Below are 20,026 nucleotides of genomic sequence, written 5' to 3'. Positions count from 1 at the left end.
TTTTTTGGGGAAATTTACTTGATAAAATCCAACACCACGAACAGACGTGTCATCTTGAAAGGCAATTTTAAATAAAAATAGAATAGAGGCAACAACAGGCTGAAGGGATGGTATGCTAACACGTTACATAACCCAGGGATGAGAATCTTCTGCGGATTTCCGTGTTTTATTTCCGTCGGGAGTATAATTTTCGTGAATCGTGTAGATCCGTTGAGAAAATATTTTTTGTATGGGGAGAGCGGCTGGCAGCAGTATTGCAACAACAGCCGCCTTATTTTCGGCAGCATTTTGGCGCCACTTTCGTCACATCATTTGCCTACTCATTTGCCGAATTAGCAAAAGGTTTTGCCAGCATGGCGAAGGTTTTAGAGAAAAAAAGACTAGGATCGTGCCAGGGAAATAGACAAGTCAAACTTCAGATGGGCATGGCTCGAGAGCATCGTCATCTTACAACTCTGAACACAGTCCATAACCACCTGCCTGACGGAACATATCCGTAAATTAAATGTCCCGGGGAAGGTTTTGTGCATTCTTTGTCAAGATGTGATAAGCTATGGAGCTTGCGGCGCTTTGAACATTAAGGAGCACATCAAGACAAAAAAAACACAAAGGTAAGTTTTTACTTTTACAAACATGTGGGTAACATGATGTTACATGTAAGCTAATGTTAGGCGATTATCATTGATTGATTGATTAATATCTTTATTTCGAACATCCAAAACAAAAAGAAAATTAAGCAAAACAGATAACACTTTGAAGTGCCATATATAAGTCCATACAACAGACAAACAAAAAATAAACCAACAAACAGAAAGAATAATTATTTTAAATAAATAAATAATACATAATAATAATACATAAATAAATAGATCAATAAAGAATGCTCGAAAAGGAGTAGGAGGAAGCATAGCTTTTTAGATTCCTACCCCTTTTTCACTTTATCCATTAAACCAGTGATTCAACATATACTGTAATTCTATAACAGAACGCAAGTAGACACACTTTCACACTTATTTTCTGTTTCATTTTTACTTGCATGTAGCCCTTTGGCACTTTTAGCCTTTGTACTCGCTAAACAACATATTTTTGTACATTCTTTTAAACTGGTGGATATTTGGACTTTGCTTGAGTTCCTCACTTAGATTGTTCCATAGTTTGACCCCGGTTATAGTTATACAGAAACGTTTGAAGGTTGTTCTTATGTTTAAGATTTTGAAGTTGTGATGCCCCCTTAACTTATAACCTCCCTCCCGATTCCAAAATAAGTTTGGGATATTTTCTGGTAGATGTTTTGCTTTTGCCCTATACATGATGATTGCTGTTTGATAAGATACTATGTCGGTGAATTTTAATAGTTTGGATTGTATGAAAAGTGGATTTGTGTGTTCCAAGTAGTTGACTTTATGAATAGTCCTTATTGCTCTTTTCTGCAGAATGATAAGTGGTTGTAGTGAAGTTTTATAAGTATTCCCCCAAACCTCAGCACAGTAATGCAAATAGGGCAAGACAAGAGAACAATAAAGTATACGAAGTGAATGATAATCCAGTAATTCTTTTGCTTTGTATGACTGCCATGCTTCTTGAAATTTTAGACTTTACGTGTTCGATGTGTGGCTTCCAACTCAGCCTGTCATCTATTATAACCCCAAGAAATTTGTTTTCCTGCACTCTTTCAATTTCAGTCCCATCTATTTCTATTCGTATCTTTTTGTTATTTTTGCCAAATACCATAAACTTGGTCTTACTTACATTTAATGATAATTTCTTCCAATCAAACCACGTTTAGATTTTTTTCATTTCCTCATTCAACACTGATTCCACTTGTTGAATGTTGTCACCTGAACAAAAGATATTTGTGTCATCTGCAAAATTTACGAGTTTTAGTTCTTTAGAGACTTTGCACATGTCATTTATATACAAAATAAATAATTTAGGGCCTAAAACTGATCCTTGTGGAAGACCACAAGCTATGTCCAAATATCCAGAGCAGTGATTACCCAACTTTACATATTGTTGCCGTTCTCGCAGATAATCTTTTATCCAGTCTAATACTAATCCCCTTATCCCATATTTTTCTAATTTATTAAATAGTATATCATGATTAAATGTGTCAAAAGCTTTTTTGAGGTCAATGAAAACTCCTACTGCATGTCGTTTGTTGTCTATTGCATTGGTGATTTCCTCGATTGATTCCATTAATGCCTGTGCTGTTGATCTGTTTACTCTAAAACCATATTGGTTCTCAGCAAATAATTTATATTTTTCCAAAAATCCATCCATTCTACTGTTAAAAAGCTTTTCCAATATTTTTGAGAGTTGTGGCAATATTGAGATAGGTCTGTAGTCTGTAAAGTTTTGTTTGCTCCCAGTTTTATAAAGATGAATGACCTTAGCAATTTTCATCTTCTTTGGGAATGTACCAGTTAAAAATGACAAGTTATAGATGTACACAAGTGGCTTTGAAATCCCCTCAATGATTTGCTTAACTAACATCATATCAATCCCATTGCAGTCGGTAGATGTTTTATTTTTGCATTGTTTTACAGTGTTAATAATTTCATTTTCATCAACTGCCTTCAAAAACATTGAGTGAGGATTCCTTTCTATTAATTTATCTCTGTTGCCTGCATCTGGCGCTGGAATCGGTATGTTTTTTGCTATTTGAGGCCCAACATTTACAAAGAACTGATTAAAACTGTTTGCCACTTCTTCCATATTATAATTTTCAGTATCATTTATAACAAAATATTTAGGTAATTTGTGTTGTTCGGTACCTTCTCTAATAATGTGATTTAGGAGAGTCCATATCCCCTTAATATTATTTTTGTTATCCTCTAATTTATTCTTATAATATTCTTTCTTACTTAATCTTATAATATTAGTTAATTTATTCTTATATCTCTTATATTTATTTTCAGCACACTTTGTTCTCTGTTTTATGAAATTCCAATCGAGTAAATTTTTCTTTTTACAGGCATTTACTAATCCTTTTGTCAACCATGAACTGTTCTTATATTTAGTTTTTTTATTATATTCCTTGATTGGACAATGCTTGTTATATAATAAAGTGAATGTAGTCATCAATTTATGGTATGCATTATTTACATCTTTTTCTTTATATATTGCATCCCAGTTCTGTTCCATTAATTCATGTTTTAGAGTACCAATTGTCTCATCTGTCCTAATTCTTCTTTGTTGCTTATACACCCCAATTTCAGATTTGAAATTATTGTCATACACTGTGAACACTGGAAGGTGGTCAGTAATATCAGTAATTAATAACCCGCTTGTTGTCCAGTTTTCTATTATATTGGTGAAATATGTTATCTATCAGAGTAGCACTCTGTGATGTTACTCTAGTAGGTCTAGTGATTGTAGGAAAGAGACTCATGCTATGCATTAAATTAAAAAAATTAGCAATATTTTGATGCTTGTTTGGATTTAATAGATCAATGTTATAATCCCCGCAAATAAAATATTTTTGTTGCCTTTTTGTATAATCACACTTTCTATCCATTCTGTGAATGTCTCAATGCTAGAACCAGGAGCTCTATAGACGCAGCTTATAATAATGTCTTTTTTCTTTTTAACACAAATCTGTATCATGAGACATTCAAGAAGATTGTCCACCACCTGTGTCATAGCCTCTACAATCTTGAATTTCATATTCAAATCAACATAAATTGCAACACCACCCCCACCTTTACTTTGTCTGTTATTATGTATGAATTCATAGCCTTCCATCTCAAAGTGCATTCCCTTCTCAGTCGTAATCCTGGTCTCAGAAATAGTAATTATATTAAATGGTTGTTTGAATGTGTAAGTAATCCCGAATGCTACTAAAATTTCTATATAGACTCCGGCTATTGAAATGGATAATAGATAGTTTATCTTTTGTTAAGATGTCCGTGTTGTACTGATCATTGCTGTAATAATAACGTGTTGTTTGTGGTGGAGAAGAAATTATTGTCTGGGTCAATGTCCTGATCTATGTCCAGAGTGCTGGTTTCACTGCATTCTACTTTCACTTGTTCATGTTCTTCTATCCACTGTGTTACATGTCCATTGTTGCTTGATGTAGGTTGAGTAGTGTCCCTGAGCATTATGTTTATGTTTTGTGTTGTTACCTCCATTCAGTTCCAAGTCCACTCCAGTTGATTTTCTATTGAGGATACTTATTCAAGCTTTTCCAGTTCTTCAATACTCCTCACCATCAGTATCTTGGCTTCTTCTGGTGATCCATTTAGTTTGATGTATACCTTACAATTTCTGGTCCATGTACTCTGTATTTTTCCCATTCTTTTCAAGTGACGTGCTTTCTTTGCAATATCCGCATTGGTCTTTGTCAAATGTTCATTTATGTAGATTTCTGTGCCTTTGAGCAACTTACCCTGCTTTAGAAGTGCAACTTTGTGCTTCCTGTTGACACATTTCAGAATGACTGCTGGCTTGTCATTACTGTTTCTTCTGGGCAGTGGATGACATGCTTCAACCTGGTTGGAGTCTATAGTTATTCCTTTAGTTTGCAGAAACGCAGCTACCTGTTGCTCGGCTGAGCTTGCATCTTGCTCACAGCCATCGTTACCTGCCGTCACTGCCCTTGCATAAGATATAGGTTTAATTGCTATTCCCGTGATGACAATATCATTTATTCTTGTATATTGCTCAATATCCGCTACCCGACTTTCAAGGTAGGCAAGCCACTTGTCCTTCTCAGCATTGAGCATACGGAGCGTCTTTACCTCTTCCACCAGTGCCAAGATGTTTTTCTGCTGCATCCTTACAGCAGAAACTTCTTCCGAAAGGAAGTCAAGTGACCTTTTTATGTCCTCGACCTCCTCCGTGGACATTGTTAGGTTTTTTTTCGGCCCCATATTGCTCACGTTAGTCGCAGCTATCTATTTGACAGCTCAATCAGCTGGGTGAAAACATGATATCGTTAAAGAATAAATCTTGATAGATAGATAGATAGATAGATAGATAGATAGATAGCAATAATCATCATCATTATAAATCATTTTGAGTCGACATTACTCAGCCAGTCTGAGAAAACGGATTTAGATACTAAAATATATATAGATGTGAAGAAGAAATAGCATTTATATCGTCGTACATGGTGTTTTCAATAATGGTCATGGTGATCTTCAATTTTATTCCTTATAGAAAAATTAAAGATCACCATGACCAACTACCAGTTACCATCGGCCACACAGACTGCAGCTACATCCAGGTGTTCTCAATCACAGCAGATGCATGCAATGTTCAGAGGTCATCCAACATGTCCAGTGAAGGAGCCGGAAGTCAAACCGGTGATATCAATAAGTGATAGGGTGGCAAATTCACAGGTATGAATTTGTGTTACTGAAATCAAATGAAGTCATGATATTTAAAAATGAAGATGAACAAGTTTTATGAGAATGTATTTTAATCTTTGCTTTACTTAATGTAGCATACTGGCATGGATCGCAATATGAAAATGGTAAAGTTGATCAATGTATATACTGGTAGGTGCTTAGAACTAGTGGTATCTTGGTATGTAGAGATATATTTATTATTCATTTAGCATTTAGTAGCTTATAATATGTCTGCTTTTAAATTGTAATAGAAGGGAATTTGATCAAAGTGGTGATGGTGTTTTACATTATACATTACATTATCAGATTGGCTGCCTTTTCTTAATTTTACGAGAAGCCTTTTTAATAATTATGGTGTATGTTTATTTTAATGAAATGTAATGCTTGTATTTATTTAGAGGCAATGGTTCTTGGTGTAGTTGCACAAAATAATCTCCCTCTGTCCATGGCACCTGTAATGATTGATCTTGCCAAGGAACTTGCCCGTGACAAGAGGACATTAGACAATTTGACTATGGATCGGACAACTGCGTCCTATCGTATGAAGAACTGTCTTGCAAAAACACTGCTTGACAGAAAACTTGAGAACATCCGGAACTGCCATTTTTCTCTCAACATTGATGAGAGCACCAGCAACAACAACAAGAGGGTGCTTGCTATTCTGGTGAATTATTTCTCAAAATCGGATGGAAAGGTGGTGCTAGAGCATTTGGCTTCATTGGAGGTGATTCAAGAAGAATTTCAGGATTCAAGAAGAATTTATTCGCCATGTTTGAGCGTGCCAAACAAGGAATTTGACTTCGTTTCATCACAGTCTCTGTTCAACATTTAGGTGACTAACAACATTCAGGATATGTGAAAATGACAAATGACAATATTCTCAGCCCTCCCCTGATCTTAAACTCCCATGAGGGCAAGGAATAACTCAAATCTCCGACTCGGGGAAGTGAGAAACCTTGAGAAGAGACCACAGATGGGAGGGTCCTACTTCCAGGATGACCAGGCTGCAATGGATGCAGAGAAGACACAGTGCAAACAGTGTAGACAATCCAAAAAGGTGTGGAGAGCAGGATGTTATAGCACAGCAATGACTCTGAGACTCTAAGAGTGGTGTGAGTTCATCAGATCAACAGCCTGGGGGAAGAAGCTGTCTCTGTGTCTGCTGGTTTTGGCGTACAGAGCTCTGTATCAAACAGACTTTAACCTGGGTGAGAAGGGTCTGTAGAGATGTTGCTTGCGCGTTTCCTGGTCCTGTACAAGTCTTGGATAGATGGGAAGTTGATTCCAATGATCTTTTCTGCAGTCCTGATTGTCAGTTGCAGTCTGTGCTTGTCTTGTTTGGAGGCTGATCCAAATCAGACAGTGATGGAGGTGCAGAGGACAGACTGGATGATGGCAGTGTAGAAGGTCTTCAGCAGCTCCCGCGGCAGGCAGAACTTCTTGAGCAGTCTCAGGAAGTACAGCTTGGAAGATAACCGTTGATGCAGATTCTCTGCATAAGGAACTTGTCAACCTTTTTAAAAAAATTGAAATACCATGGGCTAATCTGGTTTCCGTTCTGATGGACTTGTGCGCAGTCATGCGTGGGCTGGAGACCTGGATCCGCAGTATGCCCTTTGAACTCTTGCAAGTGGAGAATTTGTTCGTTACTGTAGGTACAGCGATGTTCGAACAAAGTCTGCCTTTGGTCTCTTGCAAGAGCATATTTATCGAGAACAAGCAGGGTGGGGGTGACATTGGACATGTTTGGTGGTCACCTCAGCAACTGGTTCATCAGTGCGGAGGGTCCCAGCTCATTGTTTTACAAAGTCGTGGAAACAGAAACTAGTGGAGAATTTTAGATGACTAAACAAGAATGTTTCCACACCATTTGGAACGTTTCAACAACTGAATGGTTAAACTTTTCAGAGTCAAGGAAAGGTAAAATGTTTTATCAAAGTTAATAATTCTAGTCTACATTCCAACATAATCATACGAACAAGATAATTTGTCAACCCTAACACACCCCATCTTCTGGATGTAGATGGCGACATTTGTCATCATGCACACAATGCATGGAAACAGTTTTGTTCAGTATTTGAACACGAGGCAGAAGGCCTGTTTACTGATCTCTACAACGACTCGAAGTGGTTTCCAGATCATAGAGAACACGTCAGAGATATACGAGCTTCTACATATCAAATACACAGTGCCAGAACGCTTTGTGAATCACTGCTGGCTTTCTGCATATGATTTGTCTGTCGGCACTTTGAGGATCTGGGACGCTTTGCTAGTGTTTTATCATGCCTTTGTGTCTTCTGACCTGAGGAATGTGTATCATGGCATAGTGCTGGAGATTTATAGAAGAATGAATGTCAGTATCAGTAGCATACAGAGAATTAAAGAAATCATAGAATCCCTGTCAAGGAAGAAGCTGACGGATGGTGGCAAAGCCTGAAAGTGCTGGAGATTTATAGAAGAATGAATGTCAGTATCAGTAGCAGACAGAGAATTAAAGAAATCATAGAATCCCAGTCAAGGAAGAAACTGACGGATGGTGGCAAAGCCAGGAAAGCCCGCATCGTTGACAAAGTCCTCTTCAAGGCCAAAAGAAGTCAGTTTTATCAGTCTGCTCTGCCAATCTTGAAAAGATATGTCTGTCTTTCCAGAGCACAGAACCACTAATCCATATCCTTCATGACAAGCTTGAAGAGTTATTATTGGCATGCTATGTCAAGCCTGAAAGGATTCCGGCATCCTCCCGTGAGCTGAAAACCATGGATTTAGAAGATGCAGAGATTTTCTTATGAGAGGATATCTTCACAGGCACAGTTGTTCAAGCAATCATTAAAGACAGCAGAAAGGATGACTCTACAGTTCTGCACTTTATTCGGAAAGCCACCAGAGCATTCCAGGTATGTGGGAAGTACCTGCAAAAGAAGATGCCATTGAATAACAAGCTTCTAAGATCCATTTCGTGCATTGATCCTGCAGCGAGAGGGCATGCTGTGACATCCCGAGGCCTGAAGCAGCTCCAGGAAGTGGTTGCAGTTTTGAATGAGGAAGAAAAGGAGAAGTTTTCTTTACAAGTTCAACAGATGCAGTCAGATATCAACCTTCCTTTGTCAACAGTAAAGAGATGGTGGATGAATGGTGGGCTAAGGTTGCTGTTTTTGACAAGTATGCTGCTGTCTGCAAATTGGTGTTCTTCGTTTTGAGCATCTTTCATGGACCGCAGGTTGAATCATCTTTTAATACTATGAAGGACATCATGGACATTAGATCATGTCGTATGAATATTGAGACTTATAGTGCCATTCAAACAGTGAAGTACCATTTGAAAACTAGGGATTCATCTGCTGTCACTTATTTCAAGAGAATCCAGCATGATGATGTGGACAAGAAACTCTGTGTTAATTTGCGACAATGTGCCAGTGAGTACAAAACGTGGAGTATGCGGCCCCCAGACCTGGCTACTTTTCAGTGTTTTTATTTTCATTTGCCGTTCTCATCCCTGATAAATACAAGGAACTGAGAACATGCCTGACGTAACATATGAGGAGTTATTCAAATAACTAGCATGAATAACGTGCTAACAAGTTTATCGAACCATCTGCGTCCGTCCAAATCGTTAACTCCAACGAAATCTTCATCCTTGGTGTCACTTATAAACAATTCGGCTGACTCCGGAAGGAGATGCAGCACTTCCTATTCTACGTGGCTTGTGTCAGACACATCGTCAGTTTCAGTTCCAATCATTCCACCGGCTTAGAGCGCTCTCATGCAGTTTAGTGTGAAAATAACATGTGAAATGATATAATGTGTTAATAATTTCACACATAAGTCGCACCCACAACCAATGTATGAAAAAAAAAAAAAACTGCGATTTATAGTCCGGAAAATACGGTACTCGTATATGTACAAGAGCAATGAAACTACTAAATGCACTGTAAATGTGTCCACTTGTGAGAGGAAAGCAGTGACTCTGGTGATGGACCTAAACAAACCTGCATTTAAATGACCATTTATCAGCCCAATAAAATGTATGTCCATTTTTTTATCATTAGATGATGACTTGATATAATTACAGGCCTATGTGATGATATTGTAACAAACTACTTTCTAAATGCATCATGTGATTCGTGCAATGGCAGTGGTGTGCGAGAGTGAGTTAGAAAAAATAATCAAGAAGTAGGAGTTGGGCTTTGTGTGTGTATACACGTGACTGAACTGGGCAAAGAACAGATCTTCTAGACCAGTGGTTCTTAAACTGGGTTTGATCGAACCTTAGGGGTTGGGTGAGATGATCTCAGGGAATTGGCAGAGTCTCCACTGCGTAGGTCCAAACACACCTGATTTATTGTGTAAATTCCTGATGACGTGTATCAGAACTGGTCTCGCAAAGGCAAATGCAGAAGTCACACTGATTTGCAGGTATGTAATTTGTTGTGAGTTCATGCATTGTGTTGGTTTTGTTCTTTGCCCAAGGTGATGTTCATGCATGGCTCATTTTGTGAACCAGTAAAAAACATCTGTCTTGAATAAAAAAAGAAGGTATTTTTCACTAAAGGGGGGTTTGTAATGCTGGTGGGGTTCGGTACCTCAAACAAGGTTAAGAACCACTGTCCTAGACTTGTACGACTTGTACGACTTGTACTCAGGAGCAACTTATATGTGAATTTTTTTCACAAATTTTCAAAATTCAAAAATCCGCGGTGTAGTGAAACCGCGATAAATGAACTGTGATGTAGCAAGGGATTACTGTAATTTGAACTGCAAGTGACATCAGCGATGCGGCGGTTGTTTACATATAGGACAAAGGATTCGATCACGGGATGACGAAGATGAAGAAGGGCCCCACGTTTGAAGGATTTAATGATTTGGAGTGACATAAGGTTTGATAAACTTATTTATGTTTGTTATTTAATATAGGTATTTTATTTCGTGTAGCAACTTGAATATGTTTTTATCGTTACAGTTCAGTAGTTGTTGGCTCGTTGAACTCTTGTTAAATAAAGAGCCGTTTACCAAACCCACGTCTTTCCTGGTCCTTTGATAACGCTACAATATAGTTATATACTAGATCTGTGAGGTGTACGCGCGGCGTTGTTGACATAAAGGACGAGGCATTTGATCGATGGAGTTAATGATTTGGAGTGACAAAGATGGTTTGATAATATTGCAGTTATATGATAGTTATTTTATATATACTTTATATATCGTTATATGGGTCTGTGGAATAATTAGAAAAGCAACTCAAGACGAGTCCGACGTCATCGGCACGGCGCATACGCAATTTGCATGCTACTCACGACGAGTTCGACGTTAGCGACACGGCTCATATGCAAAGGAAGGAACTGTGCAATACGGTGTGTGAAACCTGAACGAGCGCAACCGCGGATGTCAAAGTTAACTCTCTGCAACGCGAGGACATTGATAAAAAAGTCTGAATATGAAATATTGCTGAAAACCCTAGATGCAGACATGGGTGTGTTACTGAAACGTGGGCTCACAATAATATACCGGATGAATCGCTGTTAGTCAAGGATTACCAACTATTTAGGAGAGACAGGAACGACAAAAGTGGTGGGGGCGTGGCTGTGTACTGTCATGAGAGACTGCAGGCAGAAAGGAGAAAGGATTTGGAGAACGATGACATTGAGTCTGCATGGGTCCAACTACAACCGTGTCGAACTCCCAGCAGCGTCTCAACTATATTTGTGGGGAATCTGTACCACCCGCCCTGGGCAAATAAAAAAACTGTACCAAGACAAAGTTCTAGAATATGTAATAGATACTATAGACACATTTAAAGCATCTTTCACCCACATGGGATTGTATTTATGTGGAGATTTTACAAAAATGTTAACCTCCTCCCACCTTAAGATTCGGCAGATAGTCAAACGTCAGACCCAAGGGCAAGCAACCCTAGACTTCATTTTTTTACCAACATGGCTAAACTTTACAGCCCTCCAACCACCCTTGCCCCCTTGGGTTCAAGTGACCACAAGTGTTTGGTGATGAGCCCCTTATAGACAACAGGGCAGAAACAACAGGTGAAACGTAAGAGGGGTCAGTTAGTGACGACAGAAAGAAAAGAGGCTCTGTCATTATGAATCGCTATGACAGACTGGTCTGCTGTCTATGAGGGTGAGGACATCACTGCCAAGACATCAAGTTTTAACAACTATATCCAGACAGCAATGGACATGCATTCCTGTGAGACAGAAATAAATAACAACTGCGGATAAACTATAGATGATGGAGAAAATAAAACAGGCTATAAAGACAAAAAGTGTATAATAAATGGGGGAAAGTGGGAAAATGGAGAGAAATTAGAAACTCCGTCCAAAGACTCATACACAAGGCAAAAACAACATACTATCACAATGAAATGCAAAGCTTAAAGAAAAAGAACCCCAAGGAGTGGTGGGATTTTATAAATAAAGGCCTAGGACGAACAAACTCGTTGGATGTAAAAATCAGAATACAGGGAGTAGAAGAAAACAACGCTGCAGAAGCTTTGAACAACTTCTTTGTCAAATCATGGACTAATACAACGCCCTATTGTTTTCCCCTTACCTAGACCTACACGAAGTAACATCTGCAGTATAGGTGAGATGAAGCTAGCCCTCGGGTGGACCCCTGGAAAGCAAGTGGGCCAGATGGTCCAACCTGGCTGCTTAAAGAATTGGCATGTGAAATGCGCTCCACCACCTTATAGGGTCTCGTCCACACAGGCTCTGTCCCCCTCTTTCTTGGGACCTTCAGCAGTACGTTGGAGTGATCTGGACCTCGGTCTTTGCTTCCGTATCCCCAGTAGTTTGCTGAGCAAATCTTTTCTGCAACCTTTGCAGTCTTTTGAGATGTTTCTTCTGCTCCTTTCATCACTGTGCGTTGAATTCTTACATGTCCTGTTAAGACTCCAAAAACAATTACATTTGACAAAACATTGAATCTTCCATTAGGCTAAATTATTCTACTCCCCCCTTTTGACACATTCACGTAATGTGTCAATAGAGTTGTTGGGGAGCAAACGGGACCAGCAAGGTGTCCCGGACACATTATCATACCCATCCCCGCTGGACTAGATGGTCCTGTCTTGTCCAACCACAGGAAACGGGCCTTCTCCATTGAACCATTTGTCGTCAATGGTGCCCCTGAGTAATCATCAAATCCTAGGCCATTCATATGCGTGCACACACGTACAAACTAACAGACACAAAGGCGCCCATTCATTCACCATCACAGCTCAACCCCTGTCCCACAAATTCATGGTGGCCGTGAGCAGGCAGACATTGAAGTCCACCAGGCCTCAGTTACAGTCGTGCACATCCCATGTCGTACATGCATTCCCTGCTTGTCCTCATTCATTCTTCCATCATCCTGTCTTAATCTCACTTGCTACCACGCCCTCAGCACACACCTGGAGTGGGTACGACTCCACTCCACGCGCAGCCAAAAAAAGGAGCACAAGAGGGGGGGGGCAGAATTTCCATACTGATTCATCCCAGCCTGGCCAGTACTGGGACGATTAATGCCGTCATCCCCCACCCGCGCCAACGCAGCAAATAGCTACCCGCAGAGTCCAGACCCCCGCACCGCCATCAGTCGTCCCCACAATCAAATTACAATATCAATCACTCCACCCACATTCCAACATCCGTGTTGACAGAGGGACAGAAAGCCACAGGTGACACACCCGGGGAGAAAGCTCCAGCAGTCCTTTCATAAGCAAATTACCGGAATTTTCTGACTATAAATCGCTCCGGAGTAGTCGCACCAGCCATAAAATTCACAATAAAGTTATACTCGCACCGGAGTATAAGTCGCACTTTTGGGGCAAATTTATTGGTCAAAATCCAACACCAAAAACAGACATGAACCAGCAACAACAGGCTAAACGATACGGTATGCTAACGTGACATATACACAAACGAGGAGCTGAGAACGAGCCTGACGTAACATTCAGAGTTATTCAAGTAAGTATTACAAAAATAACACGTTTATCAAACCATCTGTGTCACTCCAATTCATTAAATCCATCGATCGTGCTTTATGTAAACAATACTGCGTATGCGCAGCATATGCTAACGTCGGACCCGTTGTAAGTTGCATTTCTAATTATTCCACAGACCCATATAACGATATATAAAGTATATTTCAAATAACTATCATATTACAACAATATTATCAAACCATCTGTGTCACTCCAAATCATTAAATCCATCGATCAAATTCCTCGTTCATGTCAACAACGCCGTGGGCTGCAGAGATCTAGTATTTAACTATATTGTAACGTTAACAAAGTACCAGGAAAGACGTGGGTTTGGTAAACGGCTCTTTATTTCACAAAACAAGAGTTCAACGAGCCAACAACTACTGAACTTCCAGCCACAGAGGTGGAAGAGCGCTCCATAGAATAGGAGCGGGCGTGCGTAAAAGCCATGTCCGAGCCCCATCCACCGTCCCCGGACAGCCACCCGGCCAAGTGCCGGCCCCCGACTTCCATCAACGGAGGTGAAAGAGAGCTCCCGTCGAGAAGGACCGGGCGTGCGTAAAAGCCATAATAGTTTTTCAAACCTTCTGTGTCACTCCAAATCATTAAATCCTTCAAACTCTTCGTCCTCCGTGTCATTTACAAACAAAGCCGCTAATGATGCTGGTTGTACATGGGGCCCTTCGTCATCTTCGTCATCTCGTGATCGAATCCTTTGCCCTTTATGTAAACAACCGCCGCGCGACACGGGTGATGTCACTTGCAGTTCAAATGACAGTAATCCCTTGCTACATCGCGGTTCATTTATCGCGGTTTTACTACATCGCGGATTTTTGAATTTTAAAAATTTGTGAAAAAAATCACAGACGTCGCTCCTGAGTATGTCGCCTCCCCACCCAAACTATGACAAAGACCGCGACTTATAGTCCAAAAATTACGGTGCAACAATCACGTACGCCTCCCTTTTGCACTCCAACATCCGTAGAGACAAAGAAAGATGGAGAGGCACAGGTGAGAGACCTGGGGAGCAAGCCCCAGCAGTCCTTTCACAAGTAAATCACAACAATCACGTATTCCCCCTTTCACACTCCAACGTCCGTGGAGACAAAAAAAGATGGAGATGCACAGGTGAGACACATGGGGATCACGCCTGAGTAGGCCTTTCATAAGCAATTTACAACAATCACGCACTCACATTCAAAAATCGCAGGGAGGGGGGAATGCCGCGGCCAACTGATCACACGTACTCATTAAAAAATTGGCAGGAGTAAACGCTGTGGCCAAACGATCACACCAACACATTCAAAAATTGGCGGGAGAAAACGCTCCGGCCAAACGATCACACAAACACATTCAAACATTAGCGGGAGAATACGCTGCGGCCAAATGATCACACAATGAGGAATCCTGTTTACCAAAACCTTATCTCAAACATCGTTCCACAAGGCATAAATCTCGAAATTAATCTAGATCGCAAAAACGCACCGCCGAGGAATCCTGTTTCTCAAAAGCTCATCTCAAACACCGTTCCACAAGGCGTAAATCTCGAATTAATCGAGACCGCAAAAACGCACCGCCGAGGAACCCTGTTTCTCAAAAGTTTATCTCAAACAACCCAAACACTGTTCCACAAGGCGTAAATCTCGAAATTAATCGAGATCGCAGAAACGCACCGCCAAGGAACCCGTTTCTCAAACAACCCAAACACCGTTCCACAAGGCGTAAATCTCAAAATTAATCAAGATCGCAAAAACGCACCGCTGAGGAACCAGTTTCTCAAAGGTTTATCTCAAGCAAGCCAAAAACCTTTCCACAAGGCGTAAATCTTGAAATTAATAGAGATCGCAAAAACGCACCGCCGAGGAACCCGTTTCTCAAAGTTTATCACAAACAACACCACAAACAACATTCCACATATACCCCAATAAAGTAACAACTCCTGTCCACACCCATCCGCTTTATTTTACCAGAACAAGTTCATGCACATAAACCTGTTCAACTCACGGCAAAATACGCTTGGCGCCAGACAAGGCAATACCACCACGGGCGGAGTTTGTGATCATTAAATGCCGTCCTTTTTACCTGCCAAGGGAATTTACTGCGATTTTGCTTGTCACGGTCTACATCCCGCCAACGTTGGAAGCGACAGGATCACGTCCCTTAGTAAACTGTACCAGGCTGTCAATGATCAGCAGACGGCGCACGCTGACGGTTTCACCATCTTCGCTGGGGATTTTAATCATGCTGACCTGAAGTCTGTCTTTCCAAAGCTTCACCAGCATGTTAATTTTCAAACACGTGGTGACAGCTTCCTGGACCTGGTCTACACTGCACATAAAGGAGCTTTCAAGGCCACCCCCTCCCCCACATTGGACTTTCTGACCACACCACTGTTATGCTTATGCCCGCATACAGACAAAGAGTGAGAGCTTTCAGGCCGGTTCGCAAGCGGGTAAGAGTGTGGCCTGAGGGGGCTTCTGATGCTCTTCGAGACTGCTTTGGCACTACACTGGGAAATGTTTAAGCAGGCAGCCACTTGCAACAGTCAGACGGACATTGAGGAGTATACTGACTCTGTGACCTCTTACATCGCGAAGTGCATTGATGATGTGACCCTCACAAAATACATCGTCACTCGGGCTAACTGGAAGCCATGGTTGACAGGGGCTGTCCTCGGGCTGCTGAGGGCCAGAGACGAAGCCTACAGGGCTGGGGATGAAGCGGGCGTGAGATCGGATGCCCCTGTCCCGGGGCGTGAGGAGGCGTGAGGAGGACACTTGCTGCTATCAACACCCGTAAGGCGGCAGGCCCAGACAACATCCCAGGTTGAGCACTAAAGGACTGCGCTGAGGAGCTTTAGGGTGTTTTCACAGACATCTTTGTCTCCCTGCAGCAAGCCATCGTCCCATCATGTTTCAAGGCTGCCACCATCATACCTGTGCCGAAAAATCCTGCTCCTTCCTGCTTCAATGACTACCGCCCTGTGGCACTGACACCCATCGTCATGAAGTGCTTTGACCGGCTTGTCGTGGCGCACGTCAGATCTGTTCTTCCCCTCACCATAGACCCCATCCAGTTTGCGTGCCGAGCCAATCGGTCCTCAGGATGCCGTCTGCTCTGCCCTCCACTCTGCCCTCACCCACCTGGTGAACAAAGACTCGTATGTGAGATTGCTGTTTGTGGACTTCAGTTCTGCATTCAACACCATTGTTCCACAGCACCTCATCTGCAAACTCGACAAGCTGGGCCTCAGTACCTACCTTTGCAACTGGCTACTGGACTCAGGTAGTGCGTGTTGGCGACAATGTCTCCGGCAGCATCATGTTGAGCACGGGGGCCCCTCAAGGCTGCGTGCTCAGTCCGCTGCTCTTCATCCTGCTGATGCATGACTGCACTGCGACCTACAGCAGCAACCGCGTGCTGAAATATGCAGACAACACGACTGTGGTGGGTCTCATCACCAGGGGCAACAAGACTCAATACAGGTCGGAGATCAACCTTCTGGCCACGTGGTGCAGGGACAACAACCTCCAGCTGAACGTCAGCAAGACCAAGGAGATTGTTGCTGACTTCTGGAACACCTGCCGCTGACCATCAACGGTGCTGTGATGGAGAGTGTGAGCAGCACCAGATTCCTGGGGGTGCACATCAGTGAGGACCTCTCCTGGACCACCAATGCTGCGTCGCTGGCGAAGAAAGCTCAGCGCTGCCTGTTCTTTCTGCGGAAACTCAGTTGAGCAAGTGCTCCTCCTGCCATCATGACCACATTCTACCGTGGGACCATTGAGGGCGTCCTCTCCAGTTGTATTGCTGTGTGGGGTGGTGGCTGCACTGAATACAACATGAAGGCCCTGCAGCGCATAGTGAACGTGGCTAGTAAGCTCATTGGGGCTTCACTCCACTCCCTGAAGGACATTTACACCTCCCGTCTCTCCCGCAAGGCGACCGCGATTGTGTGTGATGTGAGTCACCCCGCTCACTGTTTGATCTTCTGCTTTGATCTTCTGCGTTCTGGGAAGAGGTACAGATGCCTGCGCTCCCGCACCACCAGACTCACCAACAGCTTCATACTCCAAGCTGTCAGGATCCTGAATTCTCTCCCCCCTCCACCCTCGGCTGCATGACGTCCTGTTCCTTTGCGCTATGGTCTGGCTGTCCGCTGTATGCACGCTTGCTCCATTTTGCTCCTCTCTTATTTGTCTATTTATTTATTTATTGTTTATTTATTGGTTTATTTGCTTATTACTTATTCATCGCTCTTGTCTATTTGTTTTTACTCTTTGTGCTATTTGCTTGTATGTGTTGTGTATTGTTTCTAGTCACCGTGGGATGGTGGGAAACGTAATTTCGATCTCCTTGTGTGTCTTAACGTGAAGAAATTGACAATAAAGTAGACTTTGACTTTTGACTTTGTACTGTTGTGCTGTCCAAAGCCTTCGATAAAATCGACCACGGGATCCTGATGCAAAACATACTGGACCTAAAACTGTGCCTGTCTCTGGTAGCCTGGCTACGCAGCTTTATCGCAGGGAGGATACAAAGAGTGGTGGCAAATAAGGCTAATAGCCCCTGGATTCAATTCACATCTGGGGTGGCACAAGGGGATGTAGTTTCCCCATATGTCGTCTTCCTTTAAATGGCCACCCGGGATGCTTTGTTTGAGGACATTCTTAATGTTGTATATGCAGATGACAGCTGTCAAGAGCGATCCCCATATCCAGCATCATGTCAGACTCATCAATGTGCCTGGAGGCACAAAGGCTGGACAAATGGGCAGCAAAGCATAAAATGATACTCAACGGGAAAAAGTCGGATGAACTCCGGATATGTTTTGCACGAAACCCACCACAACCTCCCCCACTGATGCTGGGGGGCCAGGAGGTACCTGTTGTGGAAAGTACAAATCCCGTTTGTATCATTATCTAGGATACCACCTTGACCAAAACCTGACTGGAGATGTACACATTGAAAACGCAATAAAAACGGCCTCCAAGCGGTTGCACTATCTCACAGTGATGGGGAGACACGGGCTACCTGCAGATGCCCTTATCACTCTCTACACCACTCTCATTAAGCCGCATCTGAAGTACAGTTCAGTGCTCTTGGTGGGCTACTCTAAAAGACAACAAGCAGAGCTCGAGCGGGTCCAGGCACATGCCTGCAAAATCATCAGAAGGAGAGCAGGTAACTTCTCACAACCCCTACCATCACTCCAGACCAGGAGGGTGGAGGCTGCAGTGAAGCTGGTCAGAGACATGCATGATCAGCAACACCCTCTGCATGTCCTGCTACTTCCGACACGAGGTAGCTGCACTGCCAGGAGTGTGAGGAACCAACAAAAGCTGGCTGAACCTGAAATCAGAGCCAAGACCAAGAGGCTGAGAAACTCCACCTTGTATACTGCAGTCAGGCTGTATAATGACATTATTTAGACATTATTTAAACAAGAAAAACAGCATGGCCACCAGAACTGACACTTTTTCCATGCCCATGCCCAGAACTTCTTCCATGCCCCGCTGCCTTGAAAAACATGTCTTGCTTTTTTTTTAATATTGAATATTCAAATTTCCTGTTGTTATTGTAAGGTTCTGCTGTTTTTTCAGTGGGGCCTTTTTGGCTCCACTGCAAGCATGAATTAATAAAGTCAAATCAAAACAAGTCTGTAACCTTGGAGTCATCCCCAGTCTCACACACCTTTTCTTTGCCTTCCAAATCACTAAAACGCTTCATCTTCAGAATAATGCCCTCATTTTAGGTTGAACTGTTGTCCTGTATGGCATGACTCACAAGCAATATGTATCCGAAATTGATAACCATTCGGCCAATTTCATTTGTGTAATTTTTATTGTTTTTGTCAAATTGTGTACTGTACTTCAGCTTCACAAGCAAAACTGACTTGTGCTTTCCAGGTATGATACTGGTAAAGATGGATTCATCGACCTAATGGAGCTCAAGCTGATGATGGAGAAGCTCGGTGCTCCACAGACTCATCTGGGCCTTAAGAACATGATCAAAGAGGTGGATGAGGACTTTGATGGTAAACTGAGCTTTCGAGAGGTGAGCATGCTAGTACACATAGATATTTGTATTGGCTCTGCCATCGAGTCACGCCCTAAAACATGTTTCATGAACAAAATACAGTTTTGTTAGAGGTGTAACAAAAACCCAATTGGAATCGGAAAAGGTTTGACTTGACAAATCTACAGTCAAACGTCTACATATGAATTTAATTCGTTCCGGGACCTACCGTATTTTCCGGACTATAAGGTGCACCTAAAAACTTAAAATTTTCTGAAAAGCCGACAGTGCGGTAGGCCGGTAAGCCTTGTATATGGATCAATTTATGAATTTGTTGATCCATACTGGTTGTACACAGTGCTCTGTCAAAATGTTTCAGTACGTTTAACTACAACTAGTAAATTACAAGGTCCCATCGCGTCCCAGCATTACGGCAATCGTGGTCAGGGGGCGTTACTGAATAGCTATTGTACCCGTGAGGCTATTTCATTTCAAAATAGGCTGCTCCGTTAATGTTTTGAGTAAATTTACGGATCGATATGGAAGGGAAACATAGGTAAGCAGTACCAATGTGTTAGATCAAACTTTAGTCAGTTCCGATCATTTTATAGGAGCTCGTTTGAGAAACGCGATTGTTTACACTTTGCTGAGGCTCATGGGCGTCTGCGAGCTGAGG

The 20,026-nt window shown here is 42.1% G+C and overlaps 1 protein-coding gene across 2 annotated transcripts in view; it reads left to right on the top strand.

The window, feature by feature from the left end:
• The window catches only part of efhd1 (EF-hand domain family, member D1), a 54,228-nt gene that overhangs the window by 7,443 nt on the left and 26,759 nt on the right, over window positions 1-20,026 (top strand). Inside the window, exon 2 of one of the 2 annotated variants that reach the window (XM_085916235.1) lies at window positions 19,242-19,389. In XM_085916235.1, coding sequence (XP_085772361.1) covers window positions 19,242-19,389 — 148 coding nt within the window. Of the gene's footprint in view, window positions 1-19,241; window positions 19,390-20,026 lie in introns of those variants that run through there. The other variant, XM_085916234.1, reaches the window with a different exon arrangement.

This window comes from Syngnathus leptorhynchus, chromosome 7, assembly GCF_054491065.1.
Source record: "Syngnathus leptorhynchus isolate UIUO chromosome 7, UIUO_Slep, whole genome shotgun sequence".
Classification (NCBI taxonomy): domain Eukaryota; kingdom Metazoa; phylum Chordata; class Actinopteri; order Syngnathiformes; family Syngnathidae; genus Syngnathus; species Syngnathus leptorhynchus.
This window is presented reverse-complemented; position numbering and strand designations above follow the sequence as displayed.